At 40.3% G+C, this 19186-nt stretch overlaps 2 protein-coding genes across 6 annotated transcripts in view; one reads left to right on the top strand and one right to left on the bottom strand.

Moving 5' to 3' along the window:
* Positions 1 to 3686: 3686 nt before the first annotated feature.
* shha (sonic hedgehog signaling molecule a) lies at positions 3687 to 11478 on the top strand. Its single transcript, XM_026292923.1, has 3 exons — positions 3687 to 3998; positions 7812 to 8073; positions 9973 to 11478. The coding sequence occupies exons 1-3, from the start codon at positions 3699 to 3701 to the stop codon at positions 10659 to 10661; spliced, it is 1251 nt and encodes a 416-aa protein (XP_026148708.1). The 5' UTR covers positions 3687 to 3698; the 3' UTR covers positions 10662 to 11478.
* A 2244-nt stretch (positions 11479 to 13722) lies between these two features.
* rbm33a (RNA binding motif protein 33a) overlaps positions 13723 to 19186 on the bottom strand; it is a 30629-nt gene continuing 25165 nt past the window's right edge. For 4 of the 5 annotated variants that reach the window (XM_026292918.2, XM_026292922.2, XM_026292921.2 and 1 more), the window contains one exon: positions 13723 to 19012. In XM_026292918.2, coding sequence (XP_026148703.1) covers positions 18964 to 19012 — 49 coding nt within the window. In that variant the 3' untranslated portion in view covers positions 13723 to 18963. The remainder of the gene's footprint in view (positions 19013 to 19186) is intronic. The other variant, XM_026292919.2, reaches the window with a different exon arrangement.

The following is a 19186-nucleotide window of genomic DNA, read 5'->3' as shown; positions in this document are numbered from 1 at the left end:
GAGCCTGAAATAATTGTTTGTTTGTGATGGTCAGACAGTTTTTTTTATGAAGAGAGCCTTCCAAAATAACGTGGATAATAGTGTTGTCAGGTGAAAATTTCCAGTTTGCTTGATCTAACTTAAATCACAGGATTATATGCTCCATTGTGGTTTAGCTCTTGGGTTTGTAAAATCCTTTTGACAAACTGAAAATGCTCTCCTCAACCTGAAGGGGAAATTCAAAATTGTCCATACATGTGTGAATATGTTCCTCTCATTCATGTATTAACCCTGAAAAAGTCTGGTGACATGTTTGTCCCAACGTGCATTCACCCTAAACAGTCCTGATCAGAAATATGCAGGTATTGGTAAGAATTTTTAGTTTATAAGATGTTTCTATGTTTTCACAATGTAAGATAAGTACTCCCTGAAATGTTCGTATTTTAAATTGACAGTAGATACTTTGATTAAATGTCTAAACTGTGATTTACATTTCCCTTAGCTGCAAACTCCAACCATCTTGCACTCGAGCGGGTCAAAACCAAACAATGAAGTGTAATGTTTGCAAATGCTATTTGCCCCAGGTCTGGCTGATACAGTAGATGGTTGGTTTCTTCTGTGGGGGAAACTCAAATTGAGTCTGTCACACTGTCATGCTGTTTATTACACATTTCACTTAGCACATCACATTTTCTCACATGGTTTATTCACAAAGAACCCCTTAATTTATTATCAATATTATTACCACACCTCTATACTTTCTGAGGACTTTTACTGCCTCTCGCTGTGGTTTTGAGGCATTCGTGTAGCATGCCAGGTTTTATCACAAAGCTGTGACACCTGAACCAAGTCTCTGACCCAGGGCCAAACAGAGCCTCCAGTTTCCCTCAGGGCACCACAACTGCTGTCAGCTCTGTGTTTGAACAACACCTCTGCAGGGATGGCTGCTGAAATAAGCTTAAAGAAGACATCTTGAGAACCTCTCTGACATTTGACAAAAGCTTGTGGGATTCAGTAATATGTAGACCTAAATCCATCACAGGTAGTAGAGCATTTTAGTCAGAGTTACACAGCAGCTTGCCAAGTACACAGGCCATCTTTTGGCCAGGTCTTGATGTTTAGGGGACCAGAGAGCAGCAGGTGGTCTCACCTGCCACGAGCCTGGCACAAGACTGAACAACACCACATTGGAGGTCAGCCAGAACGAGGTTTAATGAGACCGAAGCCACACCAAAGGCTGAGATATCTGTCCTCACTTCAGCGCACCTGCAACACACTGTCAGTACGATGAGAGCTAAAGTTGCTCCAAAAACACTCCTGCTTCCTGTAATTACTCTGCGTTATCGCACAAATAATTTGCCTTCCTGTTTTTGTCTAAACTGATGTGCTTTGAATGCAGATATAGTGAAGTTTTACGTGTGTGCTGCCATGGAGTTTTAATGAATAACTGATGAGATCGCCATGAGACCAGTCATAAAAAAGGGGCTTCAGATAGTACCACTTCAGTTTTTGCTCAGTTTATGTTCTAGATTTCATTTTCAATTGATAAAATTGCAAGAAAATGTTTAGATTTAGTTTTCAAATTCAGTAAAAATCAAAAACTGAAATCTCTCATTTGGAAAAGTATTAAGACACTTAAATTCAGTACTTTGTAGAAGATCATTTGGCAGCTATTCACAGTTTTGAGTCTTGATAAAGTCTCTACAGTCTTTTTACCTGGATTTGGGCAGTTCATCCTGTTCTTCCTGGCATGTTCTCAAGCTCTGTCAGACTCTATGTGAAGAGACTGTGATTTACCATCTTCAGGTCTCTACACAAATGTTCTGTGTGGTTTATGTCTGGGCTTTGGCTGAGCCACAGTCAGAAATGTGTCCAGAAGCCACTCCAAGGTTTTACTGGCTGTTTGCTCCAAGTCATCTTAATGAAAGGGGAATTGTGTTCCAGTCTTAGGTCACTGAGCCACTTCAAGGTCCTCTCTGAATTTGACAACATTCATCCCTCCTTCACTTCTGATCAGTCTCCCTATTCCTCCCTGATGCAGCAGCATCAAGATGCACCAGAGAGATGATTTTAGGCAAGTGAAGAGCACTGACATGTTATTCAAACCTTTTAGTCAGTTTGCATGGATGTCCAAACTCTGAGAGTCCTGGTGTTTCCAAACCACCTTCCATTTCACAGTTACTGAGGCCTCAGGAACTTAGAAATTGTTTTACAGTGTTGTCCTGCTCTATGACTCATCACAATTTCATCTCAGAGGTCTGCAGAGAGTCCTTTGGACTCTGTGGATTGTTTTGTCCTGGCATGGGACCTGATATACACAGATGCGGACCCTTCTAAACTATGCCCAGTTAATTCAGTTTACCATTGCTGGACTCCAATGATGCTCTAGACACATCTCAAAGAAAAGGAAAGGAAACAGGATGCCCCAGACCACTTTGGAGGGACATGTTGCCTTTTGGTTTTTTAATAAACAACTTGGAAAGAAAAACTAAGATGTTTTCACTTTGCTATTAAAGGTTGTGAACTCTAGACTGATGGACAGGAATGACTCTTTTATCTCTTCGAAATTAAACTGTAAATCACAACATAGTGTGGAGGAAAGCGGCTACACTTCTACCACTTTTAAGGCCAATAAATACAGTGATTACCAAGGCTCAGTGAAGTGAACTTTAGAAGGACAGCAGTGTGTAGGAGTGCACGCAGAATATTTTTGCTGAATTCTACAAGAAATGACCTTGGGTGAGTAGGAGAGACCTGGCATCCAACTCGGATCTGAATGAAAAAAAAAAAAAAAAAATCATTACATGATTAAAATCCATGTTTTGACGCGTAAAAGAAGGAGCGCGCAACGAGGGTGCACGGTGCGCGCACTGCTCATATATTGGAGCAGGTTTAGTTTAAGTTCAACTAAGCAACCGAGGAGTGAGTGTTCAAACTATAACTGTAATGTTGATGTGAGGGAAACACGTTTAGAAACTATTTCGACTTTAAATCCACCGATCTAATAAATTTAACAGCAATTTATTCAGTGCACTTAGAGTCATATCATCCAGTGCAGGCAGTGCACATGCACGAACAGTCTGATTATCCCGGGAAACGTAGCTACTCAGTGCGGGAAGTTCTTCCAGGTGTCAATTCTTACCGCACACACACTGAAATCACTTCACCTATAACTGCACTGCTTCAGATCTGAGCCCAGCACGGTGTGCGCACTCCCGTCTGTCCTGCCTTCCCTGTGATATCTGGAAAATGGCAGGTTGAAAAAAAAAAGATGGTTTCTAATTGATGTTTTCCCATGGAACAGCCCCTCCTCTCAGTAACACAAGCTAACCCTCAGGTGGCAGAAATCTTTTAAGATTTTTTTTTTTTTTTTTTTTGTGGGAACATCAGGAGGGTTTGTCTAGGCGAGCCAATCAAGTCCCTCCCCTGCTATAGATCGGTGCTATAATACAAAGCAGTAAAAGCGGTCGCCTCACACAAGCGGCTGCAGCTCGACAAGAGATCCCTTGGCTTTTTAATCCCCTCGCTACTTTTTAACCCTCCTTCGATGTGCCCCGTTATTCCCATCTGTCTGAGGCGTTCATTTCCGCACCTGCCACGGTAGAGGCCAGGCGAAGCGAAGCAGAGGAGGAGACAAGGACATTGCGAGAGCCGGGAGAGGCAGACGGTAGAGACAGCAAAGGCGACTCGTTTGAGATCTAAAAAGACAAAAAAAAAAAATGCTGCTCTTGACCAGAATCGTCTTGCTCTGTCTCATCTGCTTGTCCTTGGTGTCCTCTGGGATGGGATGCGGGCCGGGCAGGGGCTACGGCAGGAGAAGACATCCGAAGAAGCTGACACCTCTTGCGTACAAGCAGTTCATCCCCAACGTGGCGGAGAAGACCCTCGGGGCAAGCGGCAGATACGAAGGCAAGATCACGAGAAACTCCGAGCGATTTAAAGAACTGACTCCCAATTATAACACAGACATCATATTTAAGGATGAAGAGAACACCGGCGCCGACAGACTCATGACTCAGGTGAGGAGACAGAATAACCTTTTCTCTTTTTTTTCTCCTTTCTATACTGCCCGTCTTCTAACGCACCATCACTGCGCACTGCAACAACCTCCCTGTCAGACGGACTGCGCACCTTAAAGTGAAGTCTGTGTTACCCGCTGTTGAACTCTTCACGCTGAGCCTTTTAACTTAACTGTAAAAGCTGATGCGCCTTGTAGATTGGAGAAATCCAGATGAAGAAAGGATGTGCAGGCGGAACAGCCAGGGACACACGGCCTTCATGACTGTGACAGTGTATTTAAAATATTCATGTGTTCCTTTCCTCATATCTATGTCTGTATCTCTGCGATGCTGTATTATTTATTTATTTATTTTTGCTTCAGAGGTGCCCATTCACGCTACATCACGTTTCCTAAAGGCATTCAGGATTTGTTGCATGTTTGCGCTTTGCATTAGAGCTTTATTACAGCCCGGAATATACAGAGAGCTCGGGATGCGCACAGCTCCAAATAGATGGGTTTATTCGGGGATTGCGTGGTTCATTCAGACATTTTCTTGCACATACTGCTGCAGTTTACATTCTCATGTTTGTAATAGCGCATGAAATCAGTGACATTTCTAGCAGAGTGCTCAGGACTTCATAAACGGGTGGGACTGGGTCAGTTGTTGGAGTAAAACGCACAGAGACGATGGTGCCTTTCACATTTGCACTTGCATGAAAGATGACATCTGTTTTAAACGCGCGGCTTTCATGCGGTCAGTTAGTTGTCAGTGGCTCATAGCACGGTCAGTACAGAGAGGACGAGGGCTCACGGTGCATCGCAGAGATGTAGCTTTGATTTCACTACAGCCTGCAGGAAGCCGCGTCTCTTCATCGTGGCTTTTAGCGTTCGGATGCTGGTGGATTATGAAAAGTGCTCAGGTGATATTGGCTCAGTAATAGGAAAACGCCGGTGGGTGCTGCCGGTGCTGATGAAGCCGCGCGCGTGCGCTGGAGTCCCAGAACTCGCACCATGCGTGAGCACGAGCTCCGATGAAATATTCACTGTGCGTGCGGTCTCTGCGTCCTTCTCAGCCCTCCCCACATCTCCTCGTGTCATACACTTATAGATTCTCATACAAACAGATCATCAGATTATAAGCACCGTGGGAGGTGACGCGCAAAGTGGGTGCAGGAACCCCCTTGGATCATCGTGGAGGTTTCAGGGATCTCCGGAAAACAGAGGCATTTCTCCGATTTATTTTTGTGTCATTCATTTCAGAGACTATAAAGAAACGTGTCTTAATTAAGGCTTTCTTGTGACCTATGGTCAGCAGGAGGCCATACTAAGTTAAAACAGGTGCGATTGTTTTTGTCCTAATGACCATTGCAAAGTCACCGATTTAACGCATACTCATTCAAGAGAATGAGGCTGTAGCAGTTTCGTAGGTTACTTTGGCAGTGACATTATCACAAGGGGATTTACGCTGTGCCACTGGGCTTTGCGCGGTTCCACGGCTTTACGCATGAACGCAGTGGACTTTTACGCACGAACATAATGGACTTTGATCATTTTCTAGGCTGAAGAGAAAATATGATGTATTCATACATGAAACAGTGCACGTGCCTCCGGTAGCTCCCTTGGGTGTGTGCAATAAATGAAGCAATCAATCAATTCACTGAAGTCTAATACTTGATACTTGAAGGAGCGCTTGAACAAGCACCTTCTCCCTTTATTATTAAGGCACTACTCACTCCCAGGAAAGTTGCCAACAGAGGCGTTTTACAGACATTACAGAGAGTGTTTCCTGGAGTGACGTGGGGCTGAAATAAACAGATACATCTGCTCGGAGCCTCAGCTGCAAAAATGTCCATCTCATCAAATCCTAGATTCAGCTGTCAGATATTACTCTTTTCAAAATAACTTGTGCAGGAGACAAACTGCTCAGTCTCCTAAATTTCTTTGGCCTATTTCAATGAACCTTGATTTGTTTGTAGAACATCACGGCTGCAACTTTGGGTATTACTTTTGGCTTAAACATTTTAAAAAATGTTGGACTTTCCCAGCTGTCCAGGGTGTACCTCTGCCTTTCACCCAAAGAGAGCTGGGATAGGCTCCAGCTGATCCCTGTGACCCTGATTAGGAATAAGTGGTTGTAGATAATGGACTGATGGATTTTTCCTGTGAATCCAAGTCATCCACACTAGAAAATTACACTTTTAACATTTAAAGTTCACATTTAAGCAAAGTTCCTACTAGTTTAAATGGCATTTAAATGTGAATTATGTGTCAGTGCAGCACTGTTGGGAACCTGCTGTCTCTACCCACAGTGCAAACGAGTGGGGGAAGAGATGAGCCGGCAGCTTGTTTGCACTGACAGGTAGCTGATAAGTGCTTCCGCTAACCAAATCATTTGTGAAAAGATTAATAGGGGCGGCTGTTGAACAACTTTACCCCGAGCACAAAGCGCCGGTCCGGGGCGTCCTGCTGCGCTTCACGGTGGCTGAGCAGAATTTGGCTTGATTTGCGGCACACGACCTAATGAATTAATAAACAGGTTAAGCTTTAAAGCCTTTGACTCTGACAATCCCACCCAGAGCGTGTGAGGATTTTAGGAAGCTGTTTTTATTCAACACACTCTACAAGTGTGATATCCCCACAAAACAGCCACTGATATATGTGGAGCTTGTTTTTTGTTTTATGCGTTGTTTTAGGGAACATAGGCTCGATATCATTTTATTCTATCCTTTTTTATGTATTTAAATTTATTTTGCTTTCTTTCTTTTTAACCTCATACCTTCATTTTTTAAAAGTTTACCTTGATTTTATTTCTTATTATTATATTACTTACTATTATAGAGTCAAATTCCTTGTTTGTGGCCACAAACTTGTCCAATAAAGCTGATTCTGATTCTCTAAGGGTAAAGGACAGTGGGTCACACATAGACGCTCCTCTGTGCGCACATACCATCCCTGAACATTTCACAAGTCTTGTCAGTCAGCAGCCAAGACACCTCGACTTAAGGAGGCACGTCACGTTTCCAAGACTTTGCAGTAGAAGAATAATGAAAGTTTCCCTCCGCGGTTGGAGTGAAAAGCCTCTTTGTGATGTTTTACTTGACATATTGGTTGAGTCTTGAGAATAGTTGTCTTGGAGAAGGCCAAGCATCTTCATTGAGAGGGAGCACAGAGAGGGTTGGGGTGCGACGATTTATTTATAGGACAAACTCCAGATATTTTAGGACAGCGGGTGCTCTTGAAGATCATCTTCGTATCATCTGCACTTTCAATTATTTACTTAAAGAAAACGGACAAGTTGCAACCAGCCAAGGACGCGCTCATTTCATGGCCTAATAGAAACTCATTCATTTATAATACAGGCATGTTGCGTACAATGGGACGGTGCTCGAACGTTTCCAAGATCAAAAAGCAACGTTACAGGCCAGTGAAGTGAATGCGGTGCCTTGTCAATATTTTATCAGCAGCTTTTCCTCTCTGAGATGTGGCTCCTGATTCTGCTGCTCACTCTGAGACATGCAGGCTCTCATTCAGGATCACAGCTGCACTTCAGTCCCAGTGTTTCAACTCACTGGGGCAGGTAGGGATGAAGAGGTGTGGTGGAGTCCAGATATGATCTTTAATTGCTATAATTTATAATATTTTATGTCCTTGACAAAAAGATGTTATAGGCGATTTGTCCTTGTCCATTAGTGGCAAAAAAATGGGACAATATATTTAAAAATCGGTTTTTGTGGCAGGTGCTTTTATAACCTCAGACTTTTCCTCCACAGGACAGATTTTTTTCTGTGAGCTCACAACAGGTGACTAATCGATCCATTTGTTCCTCCCGCAGAGATGCAAAGACAAGCTCAACTCCCTGGCCATCTCTGTGATGAACCAATGGCCCGGGGTGAAGCTGAGGGTCACCGAGGGCTGGGACGAGGACGGACACCACTTTGAAGAGTCTCTTCACTACGAGGGCCGGGCCGTGGACATCACCACGTCGGACAGAGACAAGAGCAAATACGGCACCCTGTCCAGGCTGGCAGTGGAAGCCGGATTTGACTGGGTCTATTATGAGTCCAAAGCACACATCCACTGCTCCGTGAAAGCAGGTATGACTGCGAGATGGAAGGAAAACCACTTTAGTGTTTAGTGCAGATCTGTAATATGATTATGATGAAAGTATCATCATCCTCATCTAACATATCTGGGGCAGATCAGGGGAAGCTGCACATCTAGTTTATCTTCTGAAAAAAACTTTATGCCTAATCAGTTTCCTCAGCTGTTTATAAATAAAACGTGCATTAAATTATGCGTAATGAGGTCATCAGAGCCCGAAAAGGGAAAAAACGAAGGCGACACGCAAGGATCCAAAAATACATGATTTCATTAACTAATTGGCTACAGGCTTTACAGGCTCCAACAAACTAAGGGGGCAGGAGATAAGTAGCAAAAAGCGTCTTAAACATCTGCAGAATTAACTTTACAGTTTGACTAATTTAATCAATAAATGCAATTATCATTCATTTAATAGCTTGTGCGTAATCCTTATCTAGTGAGGTAAAGGATAATTGAGACTAAGAACTATTCATGTTAGATTTTTTCCTTATGGAAATGTAAATACATATATATCTATATATATTCATGAATGATGTATGGGAAGGACCCAGCCTGTGGCGTCATGAGCATATCCCATGCAGCTTATTTCTTGATCTTACACCGCCCCACACTGTCTCCTGGTGGGAACCACGGCCATTCTCCAGCAAGGCTCCTCGGTGTGACCCAGAAAAGGAAGTAATTTTATTCTCTGGATCGTTTCACGGCCGTGGAAACCAAAATAAAATGTCTGGAGTTGTGTTTGTTAGCTCTAAAATAGGCAACATTTTTGCATTTTGTCACAAAACGCAAAACCTGTCTGTTAGACCCCTTTTCTGATCTCACTTATCTCAGCTTTGCCTTTACATGTTGAATTTTAAGACCTTTCTTATGGCTAATTTATTTCTTTTCACTTAAATTATCTTCCTCTCTGGGCCTTCACTAAACTACAGGACACCTGTGGGGCTTAGAAACGATTCCTTCAGTCTGATTGATAAAACCGTTGTACTTTTTCTCTCCGCTGCGACTATATCGATAAATCCCTTATTTATCATTCAACACACACGTTTTGAGATCACAGTATGGGCCTGGCCGACGTGTCATTGGGGGTCATGCGACTTTACCAAAAGGATTTGGCTGAACAATGTTGAATTGGTTGGGGTAAATCTGGTTTTCAGTTGTCACCTTATTTCATGCTCAGGAATCTTAAAAGAAGATTAAAAGCCTGAAATTCTGAGTAGGAAAACCCGCTTTCTGTGTGTGGGACAGTGTGATCCTAGAGACTGGTATGTGAAGAGCTCCACCAAGGCCAAAATTATTGTCATCAAGACTGACAACAAAGCAGGGAGAGGTAGCAGAAAAAGGGGACATTGATGTTGCACAACAGAAAGCATTTAAGAGTCCGGGCCCTAATTTAAATTCAAATCTACAACTCGAGAGGCTTGGAAAAGTGGCTCCACTGGGTAAATAGTAGTTGTGAGTCGCCTATTTGTGTGAATTGTCACATAGAGGTTTCTGCACCTGAGTAAATACGGGAAGAGTAGCTGGGAAAGGCGTAAGTGTTCTTTACCGAGAGCAGCTCGATCCACAAGCTGATTTAGAATAACAATACATGCGCTTTATTGGGTTTTTTAATTAAGAATAGATGAGCCAAGGCTTTCAGTTTTCTCCTCTCAGACAACTTGGGCCAGGCCAATACGCATTTGGCACGTAGGAGCACGACAGGCATCATTGTGCAAAATGTATATGCTTCATTATAATATGTGGAGAGAAGAAAAACAAATACGAGCAAAAAAAAAAAAAATCTATTGCCCTTTTCATTTGTTTCTGTTGTTACTCAAAGCCCCAAATCCCCAAAATGTTGTAAATCCTTAAATATTTCTGCTTATTATCAACAAAATCTTTTATTTCAACAGAAAACTCAGTGGCAGCAAAGTCAGGCGGCTGCTTCCCAGGCTCCTCTGCTGTCAGTCTTCAGGATGGTACCAAGAAGGCGGTCAAAGACCTGCGACCGGGCGACAGGGTGTTGGCAGCAGACGAGGATGGAAACGCAATTTACACTGAGTTTATCATGTTCATAGACCAAGACTCGACGACCAGCAGGCTCTTCTACGTGATCGAAACCGACTCGGGTCAGAAAATCACCCTCACCGCTGCGCACCTTCTCTTCGTCGGCCACGGCAACGTCACGCAGCGAGACGTCGAGAGGATGTCGGCGATCTTCGCCAGTGAAGTCCAACCAGGACAGACGGTGTTCGCCTTAGATGCAGAGAGAAGTCGACTCCAGCCTGTCACCGTAAAACGGATTTACACGCAGGAGTACGAAGGCTCCTACGCCCCGGTGACCATGCACGGAACCGTTGTAGTGGACCAAGTCCTCGCGTCCTGTTACGCAGTGATCGATGACCACGACCTGGCGCACTGGGCCATGGCACCTGTCAGGCTCGCCCACTGGGTGTCCTCGTTGCTTTTCGGTTCCCAACCTCACACCAGTGGACAAAACGACGGAGTGCACTGGTACTCCAAGATCCTTTACCAATTAGGAACATGGCTCTTGGACGGCCACTCGATCCATCCACTTGGGATGTCAGTATATCTGAGTTGAAGGCTCTACTACAGGAGCAGAATGAGACTTAAATGTAGAAGACACAAACTATTCAGTAGCTTCAATAATAATAATAAAGATAATAATAATAAAAAAAAAACGAACAAACAAGACAAACAAGACCAAGGCCCCAGCGGAGTTGGGATATTTATTTCACTGACATTTCCATGATGCGTCCTCTTTCAAGGAATGAATGGAGCCTTAAAAAAAAAAAGTTTCTCTTTAAATAATTTATTCTCATGTGAACTCGCCGTTGCCACACAAATGGATTCTGAAAACGGTGTGAGCAGCAAATTGTGCATAATCTATTTTTGTATATCTCCGATGCAAAAAAAAAAAGAAAGAAAAACGACGAAAAAGAAGAAGGAAAAAAAAATAGCGCAAAAAGAAAATTAGAAAGGAGCTAACTTTGACAGGTTGTAATGTTCATACGTGCATATATGTGCAACTGACTGTTATATTTTGGGGGAAAACAAACTTCGCGGGGTTCCATAAATTATATTTTTATACACAATTGTAAATTAGATTTTGACATATGGCTACCGAATTACATTTCGTTATTTGAAATAGTGTAAGATATGAGAATATATTTTAATTTAAATACACTAGTTGGGAAGGTATTGCGAAAATCTTGTACTGCTTGGTTTTTATTAAGAATCGTATTATTTTGGAGACTGTTCCTTTAAGTTGTCAGAGAGGGACAGATATTCTGCCTCGTGTCTGCTTCTTCTTTTGTTTTCCCTGTTTCTATTTTTCTGTTTTCTCATGAGAAAAATATTAAATGCAGATTCTGACAATTCAGTAACAGTTTAAAGTAGAATACCGAGACAGTTTGGTTAAATAAATCAATAAGTAACTCATGTAAATGTACTAAAGTGTATTTTTCTTTTTTTTTTCATATTTTGTAATAGGGAAATAGTTTTTATAGAAATGACCTGCACAGTTTGGATAGTCTATATAGCCAGACCCTACCAGTTAACTTTCATAACAAGGAGATGTGTCAGAGAAAAAAAAATGTCTAGAGTTTATTATTTATATGTTTATTATAAAATGAGATAAAGAAAATCTTCAAACTTGCATTTGTTGTTTGTCTGACTGAGCTGAGGTTGGATGTAATGAACATATAACGTGTGTTTTACGTGGGTTCTTGCTGTGTTCACTTGAGAACAACTTGCACTGTTCGCAAGTTTTTGCAAAATGGAGAAAATATTGCGCTTTGAAGTCCCTTGTGCATGCTTGCGAAATGTTGAGAGCCCATGTCAAATTTAACGAGGTTTGCCCTCTGCAAATAACTTATAACTGTAGGCAAATTAAACAGAAGAGCGTTTGTTGGCCCCAAGTTCCCGCTTCTCGGTGTCTGCGGGCTGGAAGGTCGGATTGCTCCATCAGTGACTGACAGTCGGGTCCAGAAGTAGAAATACAGTCCCTGTTAAGTTTAGTCTGAAATCCTTATAGTCCCTCAACATTTTCATAGGGACTTTCAGTGTAGCACTGGTGTAGTCTGGTCCCCCTGTGGTGCGATCAGGTATCAGTGCAGTCTCTGAAACTTGTCACAGCGCCAGTTTCTCTGTGCCCATGTTAATAAGTTGTACAAGTGCGACATCATGTGGTGAATCATGGAAATGCTTCAGAAACCTCTCTCCAGATGGGAGTTTAACATATACTATACTCATTTGAAAAAAAAAAAAGAAGCATGAGCTGTAGATGATATTAATGGAAATGAATCTACATACTGGGGCATCCTCAGATCAAACTTTAGGGGCCCTAATGTTGGTTGTTTCTAAGGATTGAAGTAAAAAATAAGTAAATAAGAAAGAGAAAAGCATAGGTTCAAAGAGACTTAGGAAATGCATGAAAATGCAAATTTATGATGGGGATATTTTAAGGTTTTTCAGTTCTAAAGTCACGTCACAGTCAAACTCATCCTTCAACCAGACTTATGAAAGGTATCAGGGGCCACTCAACCTGAGTTTCTGAACACTGTTGCGACATGAGCAGGAATTCCATCTCTTTCTCCCACATTGTGTTTTGTTGTTGATATTGTGAGGTGGAAACTTTGGGAGGGGACAAACCTGCCCATCTCTCCTGGTGCTGTGACCTTGGGTCTCTGACACAAACAAAAGCGTCCGTGCAGGGCAGCATTCTTCAGAACAGGTAAACAGAGCCTTCTCTAATCCCTCTGGGGCCCTCAGTCTGCTGGAGATCAACAATGGCTTTTACAAATGTTGACATTTGCAAACATGAACAGTCTGGCATCCTGGAACACCAAATTCCCCGTTTCTAAGAAAGTTCTGCAAATGACAGCACTCATTTAATTCCAGGCAACGTTTACCTGTTTTGGGGTGCCACACAGCAGAGTGCTGGAGACTCAGCGTTGGGGCAAATTGGAGGAAAAATATCCCCCACAAGGATATGACCTTGATTTTGCTTATAAATTCAATCCAATCCTGTAAGACACATTGGGCACTTCAAAATAAAACTTTCATCAAAACAGAGGAAAAAAAAAAAAAGTTGCAGTTCAGTGTTAAATCACTTAATTTTCAGTAGATTAGCATTTTTTCTGATGTACCTTGTTGGTCCTGGATCTGAAGACTTTGTAGGGACTCGAACACTGTCTCAAATCTCCACAGCTGCATCACTCCAACATCAAATCAACATGCATCATTTTGGCAATTTCGATTTCTTCCTTTAAACAGGAAGAATCAGACTAAATGGGTCAAAAACATAAAACTAATCAAAGCTGTGTTGAGAATAAAATTATAGAGTATTTTGAGACCACTGACCTCTCAGAATTAATAGGTTTTCAGTCTGACACCGTCCAGCTTCAAACACATATTCAGATGATCAACTTGAACTGTGCATAGCTGAAAAGTAATATGCCCTCCTAAATAAGAGGTTGCAAATGGACAATATATGTTAAAGGGTAGCTACGGTGTCCAGACATTTTGTTTGTCATTCTGGCTAAAGGACCTTTGTTCTTCTGGATTGAAGGGAAGAAGATTTAAACTCCATAAGATCACATTCCCAAAATCCCCCAATAAAAATGAAATCAAAGCCAGCGTGCGTGAAAAACAGTTTATTTTAAAATAGTTTTCCTCTTCACAAATATCACAGCTTACAGTATCAGGACTTTCACAGTAATTTGAAAACAGTTATACACAAAACTACATGATTTCTCCATACGATTCACCAGAGTGAAAACACATGACAAGATGCTTTGTCAACAGTTTCAGAGAAAACTCGATGAGATAAATTGTCAGTCATTTATTTGGTGCACCATGCTACTCAAGATGAGGAAACCATTGCAGTGTCTTTTTCAAAATCCAACCAAACAACGAAAGTCAAGAAACTGGGATGACCTCTGGTGCAGTGAAAGCCATAAGCTGCTTTAGAGTTACGTGTCTGCTCTGTGAACCCGGCTGTCATCACAGAGATGGAAACCTCCATCCAAAGGGTTAACTAACAATGGCAATCCAGGTAGGCCACCCCGCTTGATATAGAAGCCTTATCAACAATGGCAGCATCAAGGCAAAGATGAGTAACTGTAAAAATATATGAAAGCTAGAAGACCAGTAACACCAGGAAGAGGCCAAAATTTTGAATGCAGCAGCATCTATTTACTGAGGGAAGCAAGTTCAAGTAAAGTCGCCTTTCCAAGGCTGCAGGCTGCGTAGCTGTAAAAGAACTGAGTGTTATGTGAGTTAAAGGAAAGAAAAGGGACAAAGTATTTCCATGGATAACGCAGGTAAATGGCTCTTCCCTCTGTTGAAAAATGAATGTTAATCCCAGAGTTCATAGTTTGATAATCTGGTGATATCTACAGTCACAACAGTTGTGTTTTTGTAGGACCAATCTAACAGTTTTCATCCAAAACATATGCCCAGCTACAACCACAAACAGCCCACTGTGATCAAACAACAAGCCGTAAGTGGGGGACCACACCAGAGGCTTTGCATGTTTTTGTTCAACTCATTATTTCTCATATATATTTCTAATCCTTTTACATTGGAGTCCAATTTAAGCAACTGATTAAACACTAAACACAAAGCAAAAGAAAAACAAACAAACAAACAAAAAAAACAGTGGTTCATTTGTCAACAATTTATCGTGTATTTTGGAAAAATATCTAATTAGGTTAAAATAAACAAATTGACAAGGTGCAACTGTTCCTCGTGTTAAAACAGATGATACACATCTCTCTCTGCTTTCGTAGTGCAATCTGAGAAAAAAGTTGCATCAAAAAACCTGATCAGAAAACTAAAGTTTTAATGACGTTTCGTATAAAACAAGCAGAGGCCAAATAATTTTTATACCAAGGGGCCGAAGTATTTTAAAGGATCTTGAATTGTGTTCAGCAATAAAGTGCTGCCAAATGACCCGCTGGGTTTTTCGAAGTAAGCATAAACTAAATACATTAGCAATATAAACTGGTGCTACTTTAAGCATATTATCAATAAACTGCCAAACTCAAACCTTTTGGCACTTTGCATAAAAAAACGTAAAAACATCGAGCAACCAATAGGAGTCAACTGTATTACCATGAAACTTCAATAATAGGATAACTTAAATAAAACAAAGCTCAAGCAAAATTCAAGGTTGCAACTTCACACAAAGTTCTTACATGAACAAAAAAATATATATATACTTAAAATGTGGTTATTATATCTAAAAATCTGTATTTGCAAAACTGTCACTAGTAAATGATAACCCATTTATAAGAATTTGTCAATTTGGTAAAACATGTAAAGCCCTTAGCATGGTCCCTTAACCACACTGAAGACTGAGAGCACTGCTATGTTGAAATAGACTTGACCTGAAGAAAAATAAGAAAAGCAAATCATTATTTCAGCCAGTCTGCAAAATCTCACCACCTTTCATCTCAAAATGGACCTGTAAAAAAAAGTTAAGTTAGTTTTTTGGAGAACCCAACCCAGCATTTCTGACCCAGATAAATAAATAAATAAATAAAAATAAAGTAGAAAAGCACTAACACCAGTTATTAGCAGCCACAATACAGGCCTCTTGAAAGCATAAAAGGAGACTTTCTGAATCAAATATCTAAAGACCTTAAACCTTACTGCCACCATCTAATGATGTGATGAGAGAAGCATCCTGTTAGTTAAACAGCCTGCTGTATAACTGAGCATCATATGTAAAAGATAAATCCTTCTTAAAATTAAGAGTACAAATAGATCCAATATGAATCTATTCTGGCATTACAAGACCAAATGTCTTATAATAATAATAATATTAAAAGTGGCATTGCCGATACTTTTTAAATCCACAGGATTTACCACATCTCAAAACAAAAGGAAAATAAACCAAAAAACAGAAACAGTTTAGAACAACGGTACAACATACAAAACACTCAAGACCACACAACCTCAAGTTTTACAAGGAGCAATTATAAATTTTGAGAGTGTAGACATTTTCAGGCACCCCATTTATCCCCAGGAACTTTGGTACTTAAAAGCATATTGAGAATCCAGCGACCTTTGCTGGCAAGAACTTTGCATGTGCAAGTTGTTTGAAATATTTAAATTAAACCTAAGTTCGGCTTACCTAAAGTAACGGCTAACTTAAGGGAAATACCGCTAAATTTATGAATTTGATTCATGCACTCAAGGACAGAGGCCAATAAGTCAAAAATATTTGTGAACATAAAACACTCTCTCAAGTCTTTAAAGCAGAGAACTTAATCTGTGATGTCATCCAGATGCACAGCCAGGAAGTGATTTTCCGACAATAAATAAAAGACTTAAAAATGTCAACTTTCCCATTTTTCTTCTAATGCATTTTGCTCTAAACTGAAATACATCCCAGTGAAGTCATGGAGGGGCTACTGTAGTTAATTAACCTATTCATAAATTTCTGTCAGGAAGCAGCACATTAGTCTGACATCACGATTAAAAATATGCAGGGCATTTCTCTAGTTTCTGACTGTAAAGAAAATAATTACAAGGCTAAAATTCAGTGGCATTTCCCTTAATTTTTTATGAGGTAGTATTTTGTCACATTATTGCTACAGCCTATAAACTTACAAATTAGTAAAAATAATTACTTAAGAGCTGTGCTTTAATCCCAAGGTAGTAAATAGTTTATAAAAGCATTTACAATATGTTACAATAAGTTGGGTACCCAGGAACTTACAGAGTAGGTAGAAAGTGTAAATGAATAAAATGTGGCACAAACAAGATACTTAATCTTATAGGCACTAGACACATGGACACCACACACAACCACACATCTTTGGACTACAGTTTGAATGGCTTCACATACCTGGCCATGTTTTTATTTTCTTGTTTTTCCCCCTAAACTTTTTGTCAAAAGTCTTATAAACAGAAATGTGATCCAGCCATTTTGCTGCTAAATTAAAAACACTCCGATTTATGTCTGGACAGCATAACTTCACATATAAAATGTTTAACTTAATACAACATAAGTAAAGAATAACTCAAAAGAATCATAACAGGATGAATACTGAGTGAACGTTTTGGTCTAATTATGTACATGATCACCACAAAGATAATGGTTGCCCACTCACCTTTTTATGTCACATTCTTATGAATAATGTTCACAAAACTGATTTTTTAAACTTCAGTTAACGACAATAGTGGATACATTATGTCTGAATACATTAGAGAGCCGTTTTAAAAAAAAAAAGAAAAAAAGAAGAAACCTCAGAACCAACAAAATGTGTGAATAAGAAAGACTGTGGAAAAGGTGAATGAGACGAAATTGCTATATTTAACGTCTCATAAAATCCATCTGAATTTTTAGAATTAAAAATTTCCAATAATGTGTTAGCACTCCTCACATGATGGCGCATGCTCAGAGATAAGGAGTTGCACTAGTGACTGTACAAGTGCCTGTAGTTACTTAGTTTATTGCAGCCTTTCAAGAAATTTGACTGGAATTTGTAGGAATAGATATTTTTCTTTAGTACTCAGGCTTTATGAAAGAAATAACCATGGAAAACTTAACATTTGGGGCAAATTAATCTCATCCCTTCCTTTTACTCTTCTGCCTGTCTGCTAAGCATGTATATTACTAGCCAGTGTAAAAGTGCTATTCCAGATATACCATGCCGCTCAGTGATAAAGAACAGAACTATTAACCGTCACACAGACTCAGGTCAATTATATCATAGCTAAAAAATACAAAAAAGTGTGCATGTCCTAAAGAACGTTGTGAGTAATTCTCTGATCTACCAAAAAAGACAAATATTAAATTCTAGTAGTAGTGAAGTGCAAACAATGGTATTCTTAACAAAAGTCTATAAAACCTTATACCTGTAGTCCAATAAAAAACAAACTCAGCACAGAAATCTAAAGTAAACTCGCTCATAATCAGACATATACCTAAAATATACATCCAAAACACACTGGAATATTTTCCGAAATGATCTACAAGCAACATTTCACTTGGTTGTTCAGCACTGCTCGTTGTTGTAAATGTTACTCTGTATTTTAATAAAGTGAGTGAAATGATCTGATCATTAGGTCTGAGAATCAGCATGAAAATCAAAAACACTACAAAAACTGCATAAACTTCCACAATTCCCAAAACTATTGGAAACAATAATGACAATTAAAAGAAACATATTCATGTTCCATTCTGCACCAGTTTGGTTCCAGTCACTGCAACATGCTCATGTTATGTTGTCATCACATCAAGCCACATGTGTCTGTATAGAAGTTCTCCACAAGGTAATGCCATTTAGCCAAAGACTGTTCAGAGAGCCATCTTTACTCACTAGTGGGCTTGGGTGACTAAAAAAAAATGAAGCACCAATAGTAATGAAATACTGCCACCTACAGCAGGGGGAGAAACACTGCTAAGGAAGAGTCCACATGGACAGGCTGACCACTGTCTGCCACAACCACTGTCTGCATGCAAATCAAACACAAAGCCCCAAACAATATTAATATTATAATATTACATTTTGGTTATTAGAAAATTTTCTTAGGTGGGGAGCAACCATTATCTCATGATAAGTTCTACTTATGGTCAGTGTAAGATGTACAAAAACATTCTTCGCAAACTACATCAAAGTAGGATTAATTGTCCAGTGCCTCTCCAGTGCCACTTTACAATAATTGGCAACAAAGTCAAACACAGACATGCTTGCAGCAAATGTCCTTGTGTGAACTGTTCCAAACTAACTGGAGCCAAACGATGAAGATGATCCTGGCGTGACCCCAGAGAGCAGAACAAATATTTCTATAGCAAGCTGGAGCTGTGCACGAGAGGCTCCCACAGGGACTTCTTGTGATAGGACACCCTGGCTCTAGTGTGCTCCTCATCCATCAATCAGTGACACATCAATGTGGGACAAATCAATCATGTGCCTGTGTGGTAATTATGATAAACGTTTCAGTGGTTCAGCGGGTTGAGGTATTAAGAAACAATTGCTGACATTAAGGTAAATTTTAAGACCATGATACTGGTAACCTCTGAAGGACTGCATGATGTAATCATCTAACTGGCATATGAATAAAGATGATGAAAAAAAGAAAACACTG

Source organism: Mastacembelus armatus, chromosome 20 (assembly GCF_900324485.2).
Source record: "Mastacembelus armatus chromosome 20, fMasArm1.2, whole genome shotgun sequence".
Classification (NCBI taxonomy): Eukaryota; Metazoa; Chordata; class Actinopteri; order Synbranchiformes; family Mastacembelidae; genus Mastacembelus; species Mastacembelus armatus.
This window is presented reverse-complemented; position numbering and strand designations above follow the sequence as displayed.

What these genes read in the sequence shown, in the direction of transcription:
- shha (XM_026292923.1), top strand. Translation starts at nt 3,699, where the DNA reads ATGCTGCTCTTGACCAGAATCGTCTTGCTCTGTCTCATCTGCTTGTCC. An exon ending in CCGACAGACTCATGACTCAG is followed by an intron (nt 3,999 to 7,811) that starts GTGAGGAGACAG and finishes TTCCTCCCGCAG; the next exon opens with AGATGCAAAGACAAGCTCAA. An exon ending in CCACTGCTCCGTGAAAGCAG is followed by an intron (nt 8,074 to 9,972) that starts GTATGACTGCGA and finishes TTATTTCAACAG; the next exon opens with AAAACTCAGTGGCAGCAAAG.